The sequence below is a fragment of the Salvelinus sp. IW2-2015 genome, unplaced genomic scaffold (assembly GCF_002910315.2).
Source record: "Salvelinus sp. IW2-2015 unplaced genomic scaffold, ASM291031v2 Un_scaffold3502, whole genome shotgun sequence".
In the NCBI taxonomy this organism is placed as follows: domain Eukaryota; kingdom Metazoa; phylum Chordata; class Actinopteri; order Salmoniformes; family Salmonidae; genus Salvelinus; species Salvelinus sp. IW2-2015.
The window spans coordinates 15,256-33,299 of record NW_019944782.1 but is presented as its reverse complement, the minus strand read 5'-3'; the positions used below and the strand labels follow the sequence as shown (position 1 = coordinate 33,299).

General features: G+C 46.5%; 1 protein-coding gene and 1 long non-coding RNA gene across 2 annotated transcripts in view; both read right to left on the bottom strand.

Annotated features, from left to right (window-relative positions):
* Positions 1-7,354, bottom strand: part of LOC112075993 (protein jagged-1b-like) — a 15,565-nt gene extending 8,211 nt beyond the window's left edge. The window contains exons 1-2 of the mRNA XM_024142892.2: positions 7,306-7,354; positions 4,463-4,613 (exon numbers count right to left, since the gene is read on the bottom strand). Of these exons, the coding sequence (XP_023998660.1) occupies positions 4,463-4,595 (133 nt within the window). The 5' untranslated portion in view covers positions 4,596-4,613; positions 7,306-7,354. The remainder of the gene's footprint in view (positions 1-4,462; positions 4,614-7,305) is intronic.
* A 71-nt stretch (positions 7,355-7,425) lies between these two features.
* The window catches only part of LOC112075994 (uncharacterized), an 18,773-nt gene continuing 8,154 nt past the window's right edge, over positions 7,426-18,044 (bottom strand). The window contains exon 3 of the long non-coding RNA XR_011477559.1: positions 7,426-7,456. This is a non-coding gene — a long non-coding RNA (uncharacterized lncRNA). The remainder of the gene's footprint in view (positions 7,457-18,044) is intronic.

The following is an 18,044-nucleotide window of genomic DNA, read 5'->3' as shown; positions in this document are numbered from 1 at the left end:
CGTTCTACTCCTACTAAAGTATAAACGTCAACATAAAGACTGTTTCCTCCTACTAAAGGTTATAAACGTCAACATAAAGACCGCTCTACTCCTACTAAAGGTATAAACGTCAAATAAAGACCGTTTCCTCCTACTAAAGGTTATAAACGTCAACATAAAGACCGTCTACTCCTACTAAAGGTTATAAACGTCAACATAAAGACCGTTTCCTCCTACTAAGGTTATATAAACGTCAACATAAAGACGGTCTACTCCTACTAAGGTTATAAACGTCAAATAAAGACCCGTTCTACTCTACTAAAGTTATAAACGTCAACATAAAGACCGTTCCTCCTACTAAAGGTTATAAACGTCAACATAAAGACTGTCTACTCCTACTAAAGGCTATAAACGTCAACATTAAAGGACCGTTCCTCTCTACTACTTTAAGGTTTTAAAAAAAAATAACTTTTTAGCTAAACAGAAAGATACATAAAGACCGTTTCCTCCTACTAAAGGTTATAAACGTCAACATAAAGAACCGTTTCCTCCTACTAAAGGCTAATAAACGTCAACCATTGAGTGTGTGTGTGTGTGTGTGTGTGTGTGTGTGTGTGTGTGTGTGTGTGTGTGTGTTTCTCAGCGGCAGCTGTCAGTGGAGGTTTTGTCGTAAAACTAAGACCGTCGCCGAAACAAAGACTGTTCTGCCGAGTTGTTACTTCACATCACTCTCTCTCCCTCGAGTATCTTTACCTAGTTATTTAGACACACTCTCATTATGCCCTTTTGTAGCTTTGCCAACTGTGTGTTTTCTATACCTGTTCCCACCTGTCCCTGTAGGCTTTACAGACACTCCCCACCCCTTGGCTGCAACCCTTCTAATTTAGTGTACCCTACACGCACAACCCATGTGGAATTACGGGTCTCTGGCAGCGTTTGGAACTCCTGATCTGTGGTCAAAAACACAGAGTTCATCTCATCTCATGCTGCCATTTAGTCTGTTGACTTTCTGGCCCTGATGGAGACATGGATCACCCCAGAGAACACTGCTACTCCAGCTGCTCTCTCTTCATCTGACTACGTGTTCTCTCATAGTCCGAGAGCAGCTGGTCGTCGCCGGCGGTGGCACAGGGCTACTCATTTCTCCTAAGTGGAGATTTTCTCCTTTCTCCCTGACTCACCTGTCCATCTCCTCATTTTAATTCCATGCTGTCACTGTCACTTGTCCACTCAAGCTTAACATGGTCCTTTATCGCCCACCAGGTGCCTTTGGAGAGTTCCTCAATGAGCTTGACACCTTGATAAGCTAATTTCAAGGTTCTACGCTCTTCGTACTTGGCGACTTCAACCTCCCGACGTCAATCTTTGATTCATTTCTTTAAAACCTCTTTCCCCTCCTTGCCTCTTGACCTTTCCCAGTCTCCTCCATTCACAAGGCAGGCAATGTGTTTGACTTCATCTTCACTAGAGGCTGTTCTCCTACTAATCTCACTGTAACCTCCCTCCAGGTCTCTGATCACTACTTAGTCTCTCTCTCTCCCTCCATCTCCCTCCTGATTCTGCCTCTTCGACCCTACTCTCCTCTCTTTCTGCATCCGATGACTGGCACTGTCCCCTTTCCTCCCGGCCAGCTCGGTCCTCCCCTCCTGCTCCGTGGCTGAGTGACTCATTGTGAGCTTACAGAACAGGGCTGCGGGCAACTGATCGAAAATGGAGGAAAACTAAACTTCCGGAGGACCTATCATTCTTTCACTCCCTCTCTACCTTCTCTGTCTCTGTATCCACTGCTAAAGACACTTTCTACCACTAAATTTCAAGCTTCTGCCTCCTCTCTGCAGACGACTGTCAACCACTCAGCCTATTGAGTCCACTGGTCTCACTCATTCACTCAGCCTATTGAGTCCATTGGTCTCACTCATTCACTCAGCCTATTGAGGCCACTGGTGTCACTCATTCACTCAGCCTATTGAGTCCACAGGTCCCACTCATTCACTCAGCCTATTGAGTCCACTGGTCTCACTCATTCACTCAGCCTATTGAGGCCACTGGTCTCACTCATTCACTCAGCCTATTGAGGCCACTGGTCCCACTCACACAGAACTACCCTACGCCTTGACCTCTTTCTCCCCTCTCTCCAGTTGACATCCTGGGACTAGTGAGGTCTGTCTGACCAACAACCTGCTCGCTCGACCCCATTCCTCACTTCCCTCATCAACTCATCCTTGACCAATGGCTGCATCTCCTCTGACTCAACCCAAGCTCTTCTCTGTCCTGGTACCTCAATGGTGGAACCAGCTTCCCCCTGAAGCTAGGACAGCAGTCCCTGTCCATCTTCCCCCTGAAACTAGGACAGCAGAGTCCCTGTCCATCTTCCCCCTGAAGCTAGGACAGCAGAGTCCCTGTCCATCTTCCCCCTGCACATAGGACAGCAGAGTCCCTGTCCATCTTCCCTGAGTAGCTAGGACAGCAGAGTCCCTGTCCATCTTCCCCAATGAGCTAAGGACAGCAGAGTCCTGCTCCATCTTCCCCTGAACGCTAGGGACAGCAGAGTCCCTTCCAGTTCTTCCCCTGAAGCTTAGGACAGCAGAAGTCCCTGTTCATCTTCCCTCTGAAAGCTAGGACAGCAGAGTCCTGTCCATCTTCCCCCTGAGACTAGGACAGCAGAGTCCCTGTCCATCTTCCCCCTGAAGCTAGGACAAGAGAGTCCCTGTCCATCTTCCCCTGAAGCTAGGACAGCAGAAGTCCCTGTCATCTTCCCCTGAAGCTAGGACAGCAAGAGTCCCTGTCGATCTTCCCCTGAAGCTAGGACAGCAGAGTCCCTGTCGATCTTCTGAGCTAGGAACAAGGTCCTGTCATCTTCCCCTGAAGCTAGGACAGCAGAGTCCTGTTCTTCCCCCTAGAAAGCTAGGACAGCAAGTCCCCTGTCCATCTTCCCCTGAAGCTAGGACAGCAGAGTCCTGTGATTTCCCCTGAAGCTAGGACAGCAGAGTCCCTGTCCATCTTCCCCTGAAGCTAGGACAGCAGAGTCCCTGTCCATCTTCCCCTGAAACTAGGACAGCAGAGTCCCTGTCCATCTTTCCCTGAAGCTAGGACAGCAGAGTCCCTGTCCATCTTCCCCCTGAAGCTAGGAAGCAGAGTCCCTGCCCGTCTTCCCCTGAAGCTAGGACAGCAGAGTCCCTGTCCATCTTCCCCTGAAGCTAGGACAGCAGAGTCCCTGTCATCTTCCCCCTGACTAGGACAGCAGAGTCCCGTCATCTCCCCCTGAAGCTAGGACAGCAGAGTCCCTGTCCATCTTCCCCTGAAGCTAGAAGCAGAGTCCTGTCCATCTTCCCCCTGAAGCTAGGACAGCAGAGTCCCTGCCCATCTTCCCCCTGAAACTAGGACAGCAGAGTCCCTGTCCATCTTCCCCCTGAAACTAGGACAGCAGAGTCCCTGTCCATCTTCCCCTGAACTAGGACAGCAGAGTCCCTATCCATCTTCCCCTGAAACTAGGACAGCAGAAGTCCCTGTCCATCTTCCCCCTGAAGCTAGGACAGCAGAGTCCCTGTCCATCTTCCCCCTGAAACTAGGACAGCAGAGTCCCTGCCCGTCTTTCCCCTGAAACTAGGAAGCAGAGTCCTGTCCATCTTCCCCTGAAACTAGGACAGCAGAGTCCCTGCATTCTTCCCCCTGAACTAGGACAGCAGAGTCCCTTCCATCTCCCCTGAAGCTAGGACAGCAGAGTCCCTGTCCATCTTCCCCCTGAAGCTAGGACAGCAGAGTCCCTTCCATCTTCCCCCTGAAACTAGGACAGCAGAGTCCCTGTCCATCTTCCCCCTGAACTAGGACAGCAGAGTCCCTGTCCATCTTCCCCCTGAAGCTAGGACAGCAGAGTCCTGTTCATCTTCCCCTGAACTAGGACAGCAGAGTCCCTGTCCATCTTCCCCCTGAAGCTAGGACAGCAGAGTCCTGTCCATCTTCCCCTGAAGCTAGGACAGCAGAGTCCCTGTCCATCTTCCCCCTGAACTAGAGACACAGAGTCCCTGTTCATCTTCCCCCTGAACTAGGACAGCAGAGTCCTGTCCATCTTCCCCAATAACCAGCACTTTCACCTGACCCCCCTCCCCCCACCTTCTAGCTCGGACTCTACTGACAGCTACGTTATTGAGGACACATTTAATTTCTATGTCTGTGATAGCTTGGTGAGACACACTTATCTTAAGGTGAATGCAGTAACTTTAAGTGGCTCTGGATAAGAGCGTCTGCTAAATGACTAACATGTACATGTGTGATTGGTACTGTCTGGCTGTATCTGTGTGTGTGTGTGTGTGTGTGTGTGTGTAGACGGTTCGTACCGTTTAGCTGTGTGTGTGTGTGTTTTAGCTGTGTGTTGTGTGTTTTAGCTGTGTGTGTGTTTGTGGTGTGTGTGGTGGTGTGTGTGTGTGTGTGTGTGTGTGTGTGTGTGTTGTGTGTGTGTGTGTGTGTGTGTGAGAATGAATCGTACCCGTCTGGCTGACGCTAGGCCTCCGCTGCACATGGACCTTGGCGATGGCGGTGATGATGCTGTTATTGCCATGGGGTTTAGACACCAGATCGATGATCCTATCTGTTATCTCCTTTATAGTGGATCTGTCCATCAGGTGGTCCTCTGTGTACTGAAGAGAGAAGAGAGAGGGGGAGGTTATAATGGTTGGATATCTCTTATCCCCTTTATAGGGGATCTGTCCATCCACTGGTCTACTGTGTACTGGGGTGAGAGAGAGAGAAGCGAGAGAGAGAGAGAGGGGAGTATACTGGTTGGGTATCTGTTATGTCCTTTACAGGTGAGCTGTATCTTCTGTATACTGATAGAAAAACACTGGGGAGGGGGTATTTGAAATCATTTCACTATTCGAATAATATGACATTTTTGGATATCCGAATAGTAGAAAATGTATCTGCGTAGCCAGTCAGGTCTGCGTAGCCAGTCAGGTCTGCGTAGCCAGTCAGGTCTGCATAGCCAGTCAGGTCTGCGTAGCCAGTCAGGTCTGCGTAGCCAGTCAGGTCTGCGTAGCCAGTCAAGCTACGCAGACTGGCTTTCTGCGTAGCCTGAGCGACTTGGCTGCCGCTTGCTTACATCATAATATAATTGCGTGCAGCAATGCCACAAAGATAAATTAGAGAAAGCCTTTTCATTGTTAACATAATTTTTTATGATTACTCTTGCAAGTATTGGAATACTAACTAATGTCTGTTGGGATGTTGGAATAACCGTGTCCCCTCCTACAAAACACTGGGAAAAGTGTGTTTCTGCTTCATCAGGGCCCGTATTCATAATAGGGAGTACTGATCTAGGCTCAGGTCCCCATCGCCATTTAATCTTACTCATTATGAGCTAAAAGGCAATATCTGATTCTAGATCAGCAGGAGATGTTTTATGAATACAGGCCCAGATGACGGAAAACCAAGAAAACGGAAAAAAAGGTTATTGGAGGTCTTGATACACAGTGTCTTCAGGTTATGTCTATCAGGTTATGTCTATCAGGTTATGTCTATCAGGTTATGTCTATCGGGTTATGTCTATCGGGTTATGTCTATCAGTTATTTGTCTAATCATGTTATGTTCTATCAGGTTATGTCTATCAGGTTATGTCTATCAGTTATGTCTATCAGGTATGTCTATCAGGTTATGTCTATCAGGTTATGTCTATCAGGTTATGTCTATCAGGTTATGTCTATCAGTTATGTCATCAGGTTATGTCTATCAGGTTGTTATGGTGTCTATCGGTTATGTCCTATCGGTTATGTCCTATCGGGTTATGTCCCTATCAGTAGATATGTCTATCAGGTATGGTGCCTATCAGGTTAATGTCCTATCGGGTTATGTCCTATCAGGTATATGTCCACAGGTATTCAATCGTTATGTCTATCAGGTAATGTCTATCCATATGTCTATCAGATTATGTCTATCAGGTTATGTCTATCAGGTTATGTCCTAGGTCAGGTTATGTCTATCAGGTTTATGTCTATCAGGTTTATGCTATCAGTTATGTCTATCAGGTTATGTCTTATCAGGTTATGTCGATCGGTGTTATGTCTATTCAGGTTATGTCTATCGAGGTCTATGGTCTATCAGGTTATGTCTATCAGGTTATGTCTATCAGTTATGTTATAGGTTATGTCTATCAGTGATATTGTCTATCAGGTTATGTCTATCAGGTTATGTCTATCAGTTATGTCTATCAGTTATGTCAATCAAGGTTTATGTCTATCGGGTTACCGTCTACCTCGGGTCATGTGCTATCGAGCACAGTTATGTCTTATCGGTTATGTCTATCGGGGTTAATGTCTAGTCAGGTGTCTATAGTTGTCTATCAGGTATGTCATCAGTATGTATCAGGTTAGTCTCTCAGGTCAGTCACAGTATGTCTATTACAGCGTTATGTCCTATCAGTGTATGTCTATCAGGGTATGTCATCGGTTATGTCTATCAGGTAGCTCTCGGTATTATCGGTTTTCTATCGGTTATGTCTATCGGGTTTATGTCTATCAGGTTATGTTCTATCAGGTTATGTCTATCAGGTTATGTCTATGCGGTATGTCTATCGGTGTTATGTCTATCAGTTATGTCTATCAGGTTATGTCTTCAGTTATGTCTTCAGGGTTATGTTATCAGGTTATGTCTATCAGAGTCAGTATGGTATCTTCGGTTATGTGATCAGTATTCAAGGTTATGTCTATCAGAGTTATGTCTATCAGGATTTGGTTTCTCGGGTTGTCTATCGAGGTTATTCTATCGGTTTATGTCTTCAGGGTTATGTCTATCAGGTTATGTCTATCAGGCGTAATATTGTCTAATGTTCTGTTATCAGTTTGTACGGTTCTAGTCTACGTATCAGCGAACTTGTCAAGTTATCTGTCCGTATCAAGGTTTATGTCTATCAGCTTATGTCTATCAGGTTATGTCTATCAGGTTATGTCTATCAGGTTATGTCCATCAGGTTATGTCTATCAGGTTATGTCTATCAGGTTATGTCTTCAGGTTATGTCTATCAGGTTATAAGGTTATAACAGCCAGCCACCGTATCTAATCTGTAACTATTATCCAGAGCACGGTGACAAATACAATTAAATAGAACACAAATTGTAAAAAATAATGCACGTCTGTCTATGGCGTAACCAGGCCAGCCCAGCTCTGCTTGGCTACGTAGTGTGAAAAGGGTGACAGACTTATGAAGACTAAGGGAGATCCTTCATGCTTTACTTTTGCAGACACTATGTTTCATTTTCCTTACAGTCCACAGAAATTTGTATTTTTTTGCTTTTAACCCCAAGACACACTCACACAGGTGACAGGAAGTGACTTACGATGCTGAGATGGATCTCGTTGCTGGCGGAGGTTGAAGGGTCACAGGTTATGGAACACCTAGTATAGCTGCATTTTGTAAGGACACTATATTCCAGACACCATACTCCAAGTTGTCTCAGACTGCTTACACACTTCCTCGATACTCAGACCCTGATGAGGGCGATGAGTGAGAGCCAAAGGATTTCATCTTGCAAACAGGGAACGTTACGAATATCACAGAAGGAAGAATGAGAGGAGATGAGCTATGAGCATGTAAGAGGAGAAACCTATTCACACTGGATAGAAGAGACTTTCATGCAGATGGATGAGAGGAATTACTGGATTAGGTTACACACTGTGATTAGAGCCGAGACCAGAGAGCAAGGAGCAGGAGAGAACGTTACACCTACTGGACTGAGAGTTGAGAGAGAGAGAGAGAGAGGAGAGAGGGAACGTTACACACTGAAGAATGAGACAGAGAGAGGAGAGAGAGAAAGTTACACACTGGAGAGAGAGACAGAGAGAGGAGAGAGAGAAAGTTACACACTGGAGAGAGAGACAGAGAGAGGAGAGAGGGAAAGTTATACACTGGAGAGAGAGACAGTCTACCTGAACAGAGCAAAACTCAAATCATGAAATGCTACAGATGGAAGGAAAGTAGTGTGGAAACCAACCAAAACACAATTAGGCAACAACACATTCAATCCCTTTTAGACAACTTCCTGGACAAAATGTTCCACTGTAACAGTGGAAACTTGGCAGTAGAAAACAAACAGGGAAGCTATCTAATCTAAACATTTAAAGCAGACAACTTAAGAAAATGAACAACAATGACAAATGGTTTGATGGAGAAAGCAAAAACCTAAGACAAATTGAGAAACCTATCCAACCAAAAACATAGAGACCCAAAAAATCTGAGTCTACGCCTTCACTATGGTGAACCATTAAAACAATACAGAAATACACTTTGGTAAAAATAAACAGAACGTCAGAAATCAGCTCAATGTAATTAAAGAATCCATCGATTCTAACCACTTCTGTGAAAATTGGAAAACACTAAACAAACAACAACACGAAGAGTTATCTATCCAAAACGGAGATGTGTGGATAAACCACTTCTCCAATCTTTTTGGTCCTGTAACAAAGAACTAATAGCAAAAACATGATCAAATACAGATCTTAGAATCAACTATTAAAGACTCCCAGAACCCACTGGATTATCCAATTACATTGAATGAACTACAGGACAAAATACAAACTCTCCAACCCAAAAAGGCCTGTCGTGTTGATGGCATCCGAAATGAAATGATAAAATATACAGACCACAAATTCCATTCCATGGCTATACTTAAACTCTTCAACATCATCTTCAGATCGGGCATATTCCCCAATATTTGGAAACAAAGTCTGATCACCCCAATCCACAAAAGTGGAGACAAATTTGACACCAATAACTACGGTGGGACATATTCGTCAACAGCAACCTTGGGAAAATACTCTGCATTATTGTCAACAGCAGACTCGTACATTTCTTCAATGAAAACAATGTACTGAGCAAATGTCAAGTTGACTTTTTTACCAAATGACCATACGACAGACCACGTATTCACCCTGCACACACTAATTGACAAACAAATAAACCAAAACAAAGTCTTCTCACGCTTTGTTTACTTCAAAAAAGCTTTTGACTCAATTTGGCACAAGGGTCTGTTATACAATTTTTTTTAAGTGGTGTTGGGGGAAAAACATTAAAATCCATGTACACAAACAAGCGTGTGGTTAAAATTGTCAAAAGACATATTTCCACAGGGCCGTGGGGTGAGACAAGGATGCAGCTTAAGCCCCACCCTCTTCAACATATATCAACGAATTGGCGACGGCACTAGAACAGTCTGCAGCACCCAGCCTCACCCTACTAGAATCTGAAGTCAAATGTCTACTGTTTGCTGCACCTAGATCTTCTGCACAGATTCTGTCAGACCTGGGCCTTGACTGAAAAACTATACATGCCTCGGCCTAAACATCAGCGCCACAGGTAACTTCCACAAAAGCTGTGAACGATCTGAGAGACAAGGCAAGAAGGGCCTTCTATGCCATCAAAAGGAACATGAAATTGACCTACCAATTAGGATCTGGCTAGAAATACTTGAATGAGTTATAGAACCCATTGACCCTTTATGGTTGTGGGGTATGGGGTCCGCTCACCAACCAAGAATTCACAAAATGGGACAAACACCAAATTGAGACTCTGCATGCAGAATACTTCAAAAATATCCTCAGTGTACAACGTAAAACATCAAGAACATTCAGACCCCTTGACTTTGTTCTAAAATTGACTAAATTGTTTTCCCCCCCTCAATCTACACACAATACCCAATAATGACATCACAATACCCCATAATGACATCACAATACCCCATAATGACAAAGCAAAAACACAGGTTTTTCTAAATGTACATATATAAAAAAAAGATATATAAATTTGCATAACTATTCAGACCCTCTACTCAGTACTTTGTTGAAGCACCTTTGGCAGCAATTACAGCCTTGAATCATCTTGGGTATGAAGCTACAAGCTTGTCACACCTGTATTTGGGGAGTTTCTCCCATTATTCTCTGCAGATCCTCTCAAGCTCTGTCAGGTTGGATGGGGAGAGTTGCTGCACAACTATTTTCCGGTCTCTCCAGAGATGTTAGATCGGGTTCAAGTCCAGGCTCTGGCTGGGCCACTCAAGGACATTCAGAGACTTGTCCTGAAGCCACAACTGCGTTGTCTTGGCTGTGTGCTTGTTTTTCAGAGTCAGTAGAAAGGCCTCTTTAGTGTTCTAAGTTTTCATAACTGTGACCTTAATTGCCTACGGTCTGTAAGCTGTTAGTGTCTTAACGACCGTTCCCACAGGTTCATGTTCATTAAACTATTTATGGTTCATTGAACAAGCATGGGCAACAGTGTTTAAACCTTTTACAATGAAGATCTGTGAAGTTATTTTGATTTTTACGAATTATCTTTGAAAGACAGGGTCCTGAAAAAGGGATGTTTCGTTTTTTTCTGAGTTTAGATACATCTCAAGGATGATCAATGGAAACAGGATGCACCTGAGCTCAATTTCGAGTCTCATAGCAAAGGGTCTGAATACTTATGTAAATACGTTTTTTTTTATACATTCGCAAACATTCTAAAACCTGTTTTCGATTTGTCATTTTTCAAAACAAACTTTGTCACAAGTGTAGACTTTACCGTGAAATGCTTACTTTACAAGCCCTTAACCAACAGTGCAGCTCAAGAAGAGTTAAGAAAACATTTACCAAGTAGACTAAAACAAAAAGTTACAATAACAATAATGAGGCTATATACAGGTGTTACGGTACTGAGTCAATGTGGAGGCTCTATACAGGTTGTTAAGGTACAGAGTCAATGTGGAGGCTATATACAGGGTATTACGGTACAGAGTCAATGTGGAGGCTATATACAGGAGGCCCGGTACAGAGTCAATGTGGAGGCTATATACAGTGTTACGGTACAGAGTCAATGTGGAGGCTATATCAGAGGGGGCCCGGTACAGAGTCAGTGTGGAGGCTATATACAGGTGTACGGTACAGATCAATGTGGAGGTATACAGGGTGTTACGGATACAGTCATGTGGAGGCTATATACAGGGTGTTACGGTACAGAGTCAATGTGGAGGCTATATACAGGAGGCCGGAACAGAGTCAATGTGGAGGCTATATACAGGTGTTACGGTACAGAGTCAATGTGGAGGCTATATACAGGGGGCCCGGTACAGAGTCAGTGTGGAGGCGTATATACAGGGTGTACGGTACAGAGTCCATGTGGAGGCTATATACAGGGGGCCCGGTACAGAGTCAATGTGGAGGCTATTATACAGGGTGTTTACGGTACAGAGTCATGTGGAGGCTAATACAGGGTGTTACGGTACAGAGTCAATGTGGAGGCTCTATACAGGTTGTAAGGCGACAGAGTCAATGTGGAGGCTATATACAGGTACTACGGTACAGAGTCAATGTGGAGGCTATAATACAGGGGTACGGTACTGAGTCAATGTGGAGGCTATATACAGGGAGCCCGGTACAGAGTCAATGTGGAGGCTATATACAGGGTTACGGTACAGAGTCAATGTGGGCAATACAGGGGGGCCGGTACCAGAGTCATGTGGAGGCTTATACAGGGTGTTACGGTACAGAGTCAATGTGGAGGCTATATACAGGTGTTACGGTACAGTCAATCTGGGAGGCTATATACAGGTGTTTACGGTACAGAGTCAATGTGGAGGCTATATACAGGAGCCCGGTACAGAGTCAATGTGGAGGCTATATACAGTGTTACGGTACAAGTCAATGTGGAGGCTATATACAGGGGGCCGGTACAGAGTCAGTGTGGAGGCTATATACAGGGTTTACGGTACAGAGTCCATTGGAGGCTATATACAGGGGGCCCGGTACAGAGTCAATGTGGAGGCTATATACAGGGTGTTACGGTACAGAGTCCATGTGGAGGCTATATACAGGGTGTTACGGTACAGAGTCAATGTGGAGGCTATATACAGGGTGTTACGGTACAGAGTCAATGTGGAGGCTATATACAGGGTGTTACGGTACAGAGTCAATGTGGAGGCTATATACAGGGTGTTACGGTACAGAGTCAATGTGAGGCTATATACAGGGGGTACCGGTACAGAGTCAATGTGGAGGCTATATACAGGGGGGCCCGGTACAGAGTCAATGTGGAGGCTATATACAGGGTGTTACGGTACAGAGTCCATGTGGAGGCTATATACAGGTGTTACGGTACAGAGTCAATGTGTAGGCTATATACAGGGTGTTACGGTACAGAGTCCATGTGGAGGCTATATACAGGGGCCGGTACAGAGTCAGTGTGGAGGCTATATACAGGGTGTTACGGTACAGAGTCCATGTGGAGGCTATATACAAGGGGGGCCCGGTACAGAGTCAATGTGGAGGCTATATACAGGGTGTTACGGTACAGAGTCCATGTGGAGGCATTATACAGGGTGTTACGGTACAGAGTCAATGTGGAGCTCTATACAGGGGGCCGGTACAGAGTCAGTGTGGAGGCTATATACAGGGTGTTACGGTACAGAGTCAATGTGGAGGCTATATACAGGGTGTTACGGTACAGTCAATGTGGAGGCTATATACAGGGTGTTACGGTACAGAGTCAATGTGGAGGCTATATACAGGGGCCCGGTACAGAGTCAATGTGGAGGCTATATACAGGTGTTACGGTACAGAGTCAATGTGGAGGCTATATACAGGGGGCCCGGTACAGAGTCAGTGTGGAGGCTATATACAGGGTTTACGGTACAGAGTCCATGTGGAGGCTATATACAGGGCCCGGTATCAGAGTCAATGTGGAGGCTATATACAGGGTGTTACGGTACAGAGTCCATGTGGAGGCTATATACAGGGTGTTACGGTACAGAGTCCATGTGGAGGCTATATACAGGGTGTTACGGTACAGAGTCAATTGTAGGCTATATACAGGGTTACGGTACAGGGTCATGTGGAGGCTAATACAGGGTGTTACGGTACAGAGTCAATGTGTAGGCTATATACAGGGGGTACCGGTGTGGAGGCTATATACAGGGGGGCCGGTACAGAGTCAATGGTGGAGGCTATATACAGGGTGTTACGGTACAGAGTCCATGTGGAGGCTATATACAGGGTGTACGGTACAGAGTCAATGTGAGGCTATATACAGGGTGTTACGGTACAGAGTCAATGTGGAGGCTATATACAGGGGGGCCCGGTACAGAGTCAGTGTGGAGGCTATATACAGGGTGTTACGGTACAGAGTCCATGTGGAGGCTATATACAGGGGGGCCGGTACAGAGTCAATGTGGAGGCTATATACAGGTGTTACGTACAGAGTCCATGTGGAGGCTATATACAGGGTGTTACGGTACAGAGTCAATGTGGAGGCTATATACAGGGTGTTACGGTACAGAGTCAATGTGGAGGCTATTACAGGGTGTTACGGTACAGAGTCATGTGGAGGCTTATACAGGTGTTACGGTACAGAGTCAATGTGGAGGCTATATACAGGGGGTACCGGTACAGAGTCAATGTGGAGGCTATATACAGGGGGCCCGGTACAGAGTCAATGTGGAGGCTATATACAGGGTGTTACGGTACAGAGTCCATGTGGAGGCTATATACAGGGTGTTACGGTACAGAGTCAATGTGTAGGCTATATACAGGTGTTACGGTACAGAGTCCATGTGGAGGCTATATACAGGGGGCCCGGTACAGAGTCAGTGTGGAGGCTATATACAGGGTGTACGGTACAGAGTCCATGTGGAGGCTATATACAGGGGGGCCGGTACAGAGTCAATGTGGAGGCTATATACAGGGTGTTACGGTACAGAGTCCATTGTGGAGGCTATATACAGGGTGTTACGGTACAGAGTCAATGTGGAGGCTCTATACAGGGGGGCCCGGTACAGAGTCAGTGTGGAGGCTATATACAGGGTGTTACGGTACAGAGTCAATGTGGAGGCTATATACAGGGTGTTACGGTACAGTCAATGTGGAGGCTATATACAGGGTGTTACGGTACGAGTCAATGTGGAGGCTATATTACAGGAGGCCCCGTACAGAGTCAATGTGGAGGCTATATACAGGGTGTTACGGTACAGAGTCAATGTGGAGGCTATATACAGGGGGGCCCGGTACAGAGTCAGTGTGGAGGCTATATACAGGGTGTTACGGTACAGAGTCCATGTGGAGGCTATATACAGGGGGCCCGGTACAGAGTCAATGTGGAGGCTATATACAGGGTGTTACGGTACAGAGTCCATGTGGAGGCTATATACAGGGTGTTACGGTACAGAGTCCATGTGGAGGCTAATACAGGGTGTACGGTACAGAGTCAATGTGTAGGCTATATACAGGGTGTTACGGTACAGGGTCAATGTGGAGGCTATATACAGGGTGTTACGGTACAGAGTCAATGTGTAGGCTATATACAGGGGGTACCGGTGTGGAGGCTATATACAGGGGGGCCCGTACAGAGTCAATGTGGAGGCTATATACAGGGTGTTACGGTACAGAGTCCATGTGGAGGCTATATACAGGGTGTTACGGTACAGAGTCATGTGGAGGCTATATACAGGGTGTTACGGTACAGAGTCAATGTGTAGGCTATATACAGGGTGTTACGGTACAGAGTCCATGTGGAGGCTATATACAGGGGGTACCGGTACAGAGTCCATGTGGAGGCTATATACAGGGGTACCGGTACAGAGTCAATGTGGAGGCTATATACAGGGGGGCCGGTACAGAGTCAATGTGGAGGCTATATACAGGGTGATACGGTACAGAGTCAATGTGGAGGCTATATACAGGGTGTTACGGTACAGAGTCAATGTGGAGGCTATATACAGGGTGTTACGTACAGAGTCAATGTGGAGGCTATATACAGGGTGTTACGGTACAGAGTCAATGTGGAGGCTATATACAGGGTGTTACGGTACAGAGTCCATGTGGAGGCTATATACAGGGGGTACCAGTACAGAGTCAATGTGGAGGCTATATACAGGGTGTTACGGTACAGAGTCAATGTGGAGGCTATATACAGGGTGTTACGGTACAGAGTCCATGTGGAGGCTATATACAGGGGTTACGGTACAGAGTCCATGTGGAGGCTATATACAGGGGTACCAGTACAGAGTCAATGTGGAGGCTATATACAGGGTGTTACGGTACAGAGTCAATGTGGAGGCTATATACAGGGTGTTACGGTACAGAGTCCATGTGGAGGCTATATACAGGGTGTTACGGTACAGAGTCCATGTGGAGGCTATATACAGGGTGTTACGTACAGAGTCCATGTGGAGGCTATATACAGGGGTCTGAATACTTTCAGAAAGCTCTGTAGGTAGGGCACCAGTAACTAGGCAACAGGATAGATAATAAACAGTAGCAGCATGTGATGAGTCAAGAGTTGGTAACAAAAAAGGTCAACGCAGATAGTTTAAATAGTTAACCAATTGGTACCCGGACTAACTATTTATCAGTCTTATGGAGGTAGAATCTGTTCAGGGTTCTGTTGGTTCCAGACTTGGAGGTAGAATCTGTTCAGGGTCCTGTTGGTTCCAGACTTGGAGGTAGAAGCTGTTCAGGGTCCTGTTGATTCCAGACTTGGAGGTAGAAGCTGTTCAGGGTTCTGTTGGTTCCAGACTTGGAGGTAGAATCTGTTCCGGGTCCTGTTGGTTCCAGACTTGGAGGTAGAAGCTGTTCAGGGTCCTGTTGGTTCCAGACTTGGAGGTAGAATCTGTTCAGGGTCCTGTTGGTTCCAGACTTGGAGGTAGAAGCTGTTCCGGGTCCTGTTGGTTCCAGACTTGGTTCAGCAGTGCGGCTCGCCGTGCGGTAGCAGAGAGAACAGTCTAGGACTTTGGGTGGTTGGAGTCTTTGATCATTTTTAGGGCCTTCCTCTGACACGGCCTGGGTATAGAGGTTTTATGGGTGTTCTTCCTCTGAAACCCAAACTACATCATCCATAACAGCTGTCAAGAGAATGAGTTAATACTGTGACCGCAATGTGGGATTATTGTAAGATGAATGTCGGAACACACACAGAGGAGATCATGTGAATCTAAGCTGCAACAGGACCGCTTGCGACTCCAACACACAAAGCGTCATCACTCTGCAGTTGCCTAACAAGCGTGACAGCTTTCGCTTCAGACAGTCTCTCCTCGTCCTCTACGAGTGGTTTAGCAGAGGGAACCTGGCACCATCCAGACAGGTGAAGCATGGTGGTGGTGGCATCCCTATGGTGAAGCATGGTGGTGGTGGCAGCATCATGTTGTGGGGATGTTTTTCAGTGGCAGGGACTGGAGGACTAGTCAGGATCGAGGGAAAGATGAACGGACCAAAGTACAGAGAGATTCTTGATGAAAATCCTGCTCCAGAGCACACAGGACTTCAGACTGGGGCGAAGGTTCACCTTCCAAAAGGACAACGACCCAAAGCACACAGCCAAGACAATGCAGGAGTGTCTTCGGGATAAGTCTCTGAATGTCCTTGAGTGGCCCAGCAAGAGCCCAGACTTGAACCTGATCGAACATTTCTGGAGAGACCTGAAAATAGCTGTGCAGCAACGCTCCCCATCCAACCTGACAGAACTTGAGGATCTGCAGAGAATAATGGGAGAAACTCCCCAAATACAGGTGTGCCAAGCTTGTAGCGTCATACCCAAAAAGACTCAAGGCTGTAATCGCTGCTAAAGGTGCTTCAACAAAGTACTGAGTAAAGGGTCTTCATACTTACGTGTTATGTCTAAAAAACTGTTTTTGCTTTGTCATTATGGGGTACTGTGATGTCATTATGGGGTATTGTGATGTCATTATGGGGTATTGTGATGTCATTATGGGGTATTGTGATGTCATTATGGGGTATTGTGTATAGATTTAATCCATTTTAGAAAAAGGCTGTAACATAAAATGTGGAAAAAGTCAAGGGGTCTGAATACTTTCCAAATGCACTGTCTATGTACAGTATCTACCTCAATGACCTCGTACCCCTGCACATCGATTCTGTACTGGTACCCCGTGTATATAGTTACTACTTATCGTTACTCATTGTGTATTTAGTCCTTGTGTTATAATTGTTCTATATTTTTCTCTCTGCGTTGTTGGGAAGGAATCATTTCACTTGTTACACCACACCTGCTGTTCACAAAGCATGTGACAAATAAAATGTGATCTGATTTGGATGGAAACAGCACAGGGACACAAAAATTGAGAAATTCCCCTTTTTGCGTTCCTATAACGGAAACTGACTGAACCTTCAAGAGAAAGTTGGAGTTGGAGTGGAAAACTTTCCCTAACCGGTTTGGGATGAGTAGCTGGTTTAGCTCAGAGCGAGGTTTGGGATGAGTAGCTGGTTTAGCTCAGAGCGAGGTTTGGGATGAGTAGCTGGTTTAGCTCAAGCGAGTTTGGGATGATAGCTGGTTAGTGCTAGACGAGGTTTGGGTATGAGGTAGCTTGGCTTAGCTCAGAGCGATGGTGTATGGTTTGTTTCAGAACCCGGTCTGTCAACAGATGGCTGCGTTTACAGCAGGCAGCCGTAATTGTTGATTATTTTCCACTCTTCTTTGCTTGACCTAATCAGATCGTGTCTGCTTGCTGGCGATATTTGGCCAAAACGATGCAGAATGGCTGCTGCCTGTGGTAACTCAGCCATATTGAGTTAGAGAGTGACAACAGCTGCACAGGCGCAGGGCTTGAGAGCGGAGGGCCGGGAGAGGAGGGCCGGGAGGAGGCAGGCCGAGAGCGGAGCCGGGAGCGGGGGCCGGGAGAGAGGGACCGGGAGAGGAGGCGGGAGGGAGGCCGGGAGCGAGGGCGAGCCGGGAGCCGGTAAGTGGCCCGGGAGGGGGCCGGGAGAGGAGGGCCGAGGCGAGGCGGAGAGGAGGCCGGGAGAGGAAGGGCCGGGAGAGCGAGGGCCGGGAGAGGAAGGCTGGGAGGGAGGGCTGGGAGAAGGAGGGTGGAGAGAGGGTGAGAGAGACGGCTGGGAGAAGGGGGGCTGGGAGCGGAGGGCTGGGAGAGAGGGCTGGGAGCGAGGGCTGGGGGGCATGGGAGCGAGGGCTGGAGCGGAGGGCTTGAGGAGAGAGGGCTGGAGAGAGGGGCTGAAGGAAGGGCGGAGAGGAGAGTGGATTGATTAGGGATAGGAGAGGCTGTGAGAGTAGGGCGACCAGGGAGGGGATCTCTCTCAACAAGGT